This window comes from Cariama cristata, unplaced genomic scaffold (assembly GCF_000690535.1).
Source record: "Cariama cristata isolate BGI_N322 unplaced genomic scaffold, ASM69053v1 scaffold34740, whole genome shotgun sequence".
NCBI lineage: Eukaryota > Metazoa > Chordata > Aves > Cariamiformes > Cariamidae > Cariama > Cariama cristata.
Window position 1 is genome coordinate 1 of NW_009593533.1, and position 3,956 is coordinate 3,956.

A 3,956-nucleotide genomic window follows, 5' to 3' on the forward strand; every position below is an offset into this window, starting at 1 on the left:
AGAGGCTGCTGAGGAGCCGTGGGATAAGGGATGTGGGAAGTCAGGGAGGAGGGAGCGTGGGGAGAGGATGGGATAGCGAGGGCTACAAGTAGTGGCGTTAGGTGTATTTACAGCTGCTCTGTGTTTGGGGGATGTGAAGGGAAATAAATCAAGATGGTGGTGGTGTTTCTCCGCCGTTGGCCTAACTCCATGGGTTTGTTATTTCTTTTCCTTAGACTGTGGAGTCCGTGCTCTGTCCTGCTGGAGTGGCTCCGTCCTGTCTCATTGTCCCAGTGAGAACGAAGAAAAGGTTTTCTGTCCCCGAATGGGCCAGAGAACTGTCCCCCAAAGAGAAAGAGAAGAGACTCAAGTCTTTGGGGACAATATTTCCTGAGGAACGTGTAGAACGGACCTTCTACTTGTCCTGCACAGGTGGTAGAAAGCCTGCTTGCTTCTCTTCTCAAGGGCAAAACTAATGCAAAGTAGCAGCGTGGAGCAATTAGTCGAAGCGGTGTGACCATGGTGGCAGAGAGCGTCTGTCTGCAATAGACTGAATTACGCATTCTGCCTCCGGGTGAGGGATAGCAGCTGCCCTGCTTTACCTCAGAAATGTGTCAGGCTGTTGGCCCCTTCATACCTAGGGACAAGGAATAGCAAGGAAGTTTGCATTCCCTGCTGCTGAATGTGTCTTATCCTCCTATTCTGGGCTGTATGGAAGAGGAGAGCGGATAGCAGACACCTGTTGTTGCTGACAAGCTGTGTTAGGCTAGCAATTCTCTGCATGCTTATATTTCATGTTACAAACACTATCAGGGTGGAATCCTGCTCCTCCAGCCCCCGGCAGCCACGGTGCTGCCTCTTTGTTTCCTTTGTTTTGCTGTTTTTGAGCCTCCTCTTGATCTTTCTTCTCTCTCATGCAGCTGATATTATAGACCCGTACATCCCTCCTGAGGGTGATGCCCGCTTGACTTCCCTATCCAAAGATGGGCTGAAGCAAAAGGTGGAGAAGCTGAAGCAGACTGCTGTCTCCCAGCTAGCGTACGTACCTCCTTTTTAATTAGTCTGTGATGCAGAAGTTTTGCTTGGTTCTCTCTTACAGTGGTGAGATGGCATGTTTTGTTTTCTACCTGCTTCTTCCGTTGTTGCTGTTGTACCACTTAACCAGAAGTTGTGGTGCGAGAATGAACACAAGACACCTGTCCTGGTGTGAATGGATACAGTGTGCACTCATTTTCTTGAAGATTCTTTAGGTTTGCAGCGCTATGTCTGTTTTATAAGCACCCAGAGGTTATGTCTTAGTGGGGAGTCTCCAGTTCTCAGTTGCTCCCTGGTAAAAGCTGGGCTTGAACCGAGTAAGATCACTGTCATCATCTGAAACATGCAAGACGGTTCCAAGTTGTTCTTTACTTACTGTAGAGCTTTTCTTTTCTTTTTAGTCTCCGGAAGGTAAAAGATCATGATCCAGATTTCAGCACTAAAACCTTCCCAGAGAAGGCACAGGAGATATTTATCGAAGCTCACAATTGCCTGGCAAAGTAAGATCCCTTCTCTGACTGATGCAGTTATGTAGGACCTGCTTCTCTTTGCTAATATGCTCTGTTTTTCTTCCTTGTCTTTCTAATCCTTGTAGCTCCTCTGCAGCAAGTACTTTATCTTTTTCTGCCCTCAGCTCTGTGAGGAGTAGAGTGTTGCAGATTTGGTTGATACCCACTCGGTTTTGATAATGAAAAGCAGGTTGCAGAAAATTCATCTTGACCTGACCTGCAGAGTAGAAGCGCTGTTGCACCATTAGTGTTACCAGCTGATGAGTGGGTGGTTGGTGCTGTTCAGAGTGAAGCTGCAGGGAATTGTTTGGGTATGAAATGATACTCTACTGGCTTGCTCCGCTTTCTAGTAATAGAACAGATTTCAAAACCGCATCATTCTTGGTTACAATTCCAAACATCAGCAAAACATTTAGGTCATAACTGGCTTCCAAAGGATGTTGTGTCTTTCCCTGAAGTCTTGTCAACTAACTTGTGTTCACGTTCTGATTTCGTGTTGAGATCACAGCTGAAAATTCTGCTTTTTCTCTTTCGCCAGAAGATTTTGCGTCTTCTGGGGAAGCAGGAATTTGTGAGTAAGCCTCTTTACAATACATGTATTCAAGTAACTGGGTGTGTTTCACTTGCAGTTTTAACAAGCAGAAACTTCACTCCCTGGTGACAGAGCGCTGCTACCCAGTAAGTGTTTATCTGGATGTGGCGTGTCCTTGATCTCTTCCGTGGTCTTTAAGGCTCTCTAAACCTGATCGTCTGTCTCCTTTTTATCTGTATACAGTAAAGACAGAGCTGGAAGGGAAAGCACAAGTGTAATAGATAATGAATAAATCCTTCATTGTCTATAGTAGTTTGCATGTCATTCAATTCACATCCTAACTAAGTCGATGCTTATTTTTTTTGTTGTTTATAGGAAATGGTCCGTGGTAACAGGTACAAGACGATCCGGTGGAGTTTTGTGGAGTCGCTGGAGCCTCCAAGAGTGGTTCATGTTCGATGCGACAGCTTTGTGAATCGAGGCAACCTGTATGGCCAGGTGACCGTGCGGATGCACACACGGCAGGTACATTCCCTTGTGCCCCTTGCATTTCCCAACCGACTCCAACCTGCTGCCAGCCCAGCATACGTTTCTTGGCTCTTTTTACAGATTCTGGCAATCTATGACCGCTTTGGGCGGCTCATGTATGGCGGGGAGCAGGTGCCCAAGGATGTTTTGGAGTATGTTGTGTTTGAGAGGTACTTGGTCAACCCATATGGCACATGGAGGATGCATGGCAAGATCGTTCCAGAGTGGGCTCCACCGAAGGACCCCATTGTTAAGGTAACGCCACCAGGAAAAGGCACCAGCGTGGCCTGTGTCTGTGAAACATGGGTCCCTACTTAATTCTGGACAAAACCAAAGCTTGAGCTTCCTGTAACGGGAAGGTGGTGGATTAATCTGCAAGCAGACCTATTGATTAATGTGGCATTATCAGCCTCTAGCACCTGGAAGCTGTAATAGGAGGCTGAGGGCATTTGACATGTATGTGGTAACTTCGGGGGTTACTGCTCCCTGTATATAGCCTGGCAAAGTGATGCAGGTGCTTGATCTTCCTGTGTTGCTAAAAACAGGTCCTAGAGAGAAAGGAGGTGAGAACTACAGTGTAGCGCAAGGCACGTCATCCCACTCCCCCTCTACATCCTTCCCCGTGCTGCCGCCATCTGGTCACCTTCCTGTGCAAGGCCTTTGCATTGCCAGAACCCCCTGCTCGCCCTTTCTCATGCTCTGTAACGTGAAGAATTCCTATTACAGCAGTTCAGAGCTGCTCTGTGTTGTGCTGATTTTGTTCCTTGCCTTTTCAGACGGTGATGATTCCTGGCCCGACCTTGGATCCTTCACAAGAGTATGAAGAAACGAAATAGGACCTTCCAGAGCCTGTACAGAGTTGGCAGTGCGAACAGCCCTGGAGGGAGGACGTGGAGAATGTCTGCGGAAGTAGTGGGTTGGATATGGCTGTGCTTTTCCAGTCAGCAATCAGCAAACACGATGGCTTCAGAAATGGACTCCATTCGCAAAGAAGTTGTCTTTAAAGGAGCGAGAGGGACTGGGGAGGGGAAGTGAGATGAGCTCTGAGAAGAGCTTTACTCTGTCCAGGTAGACTTAGTGTGCTGCAGCTTAACCCTCTCTGTGTTTCTGTGAAGACGAGAAGTCTGTTCTCTTCAGGACCACTCTCTAAGCTTACCTCTGTCCTGAACTTGCGTTGTGAGAGCCCTTGGCAGCACAAGTCTGTCCAGACATGGGATATTTGGCACTTCCATGGCAAGTGTCATAGACCTGATGGGCTTTCATTTCTCTCCCTCTTCTTCCCTAAAAGAGGCTTCTTTTTTTAACAGAAAACAGGGAAGAGCAGCAAGCACACTTTAAATCACATTCTCCTGGGTGGATACTGCAATTGGACT

The 3,956-nt window shown here is 47.4% G+C and overlaps 1 protein-coding gene across 1 annotated transcript; it reads left to right on the forward strand.

Moving 5' to 3' along the window:
• Positions 1-215: 215 nt before the first annotated feature.
• On the forward strand, positions 216-3,419 carry MRPL45 (mitochondrial ribosomal protein L45; the record flags this gene model as incomplete). Its single annotated transcript, XM_009694746.1, has 7 exons — positions 216-411; positions 900-1,017; positions 1,416-1,514; positions 2,153-2,201; positions 2,431-2,580; positions 2,665-2,838; positions 3,360-3,419. Coding segments are annotated over 7 exons (846 nt in total), but the record flags the coding sequence as incomplete, so codon positions are not given.
• Positions 3,420-3,956: the final 537 nt, after the last annotated feature.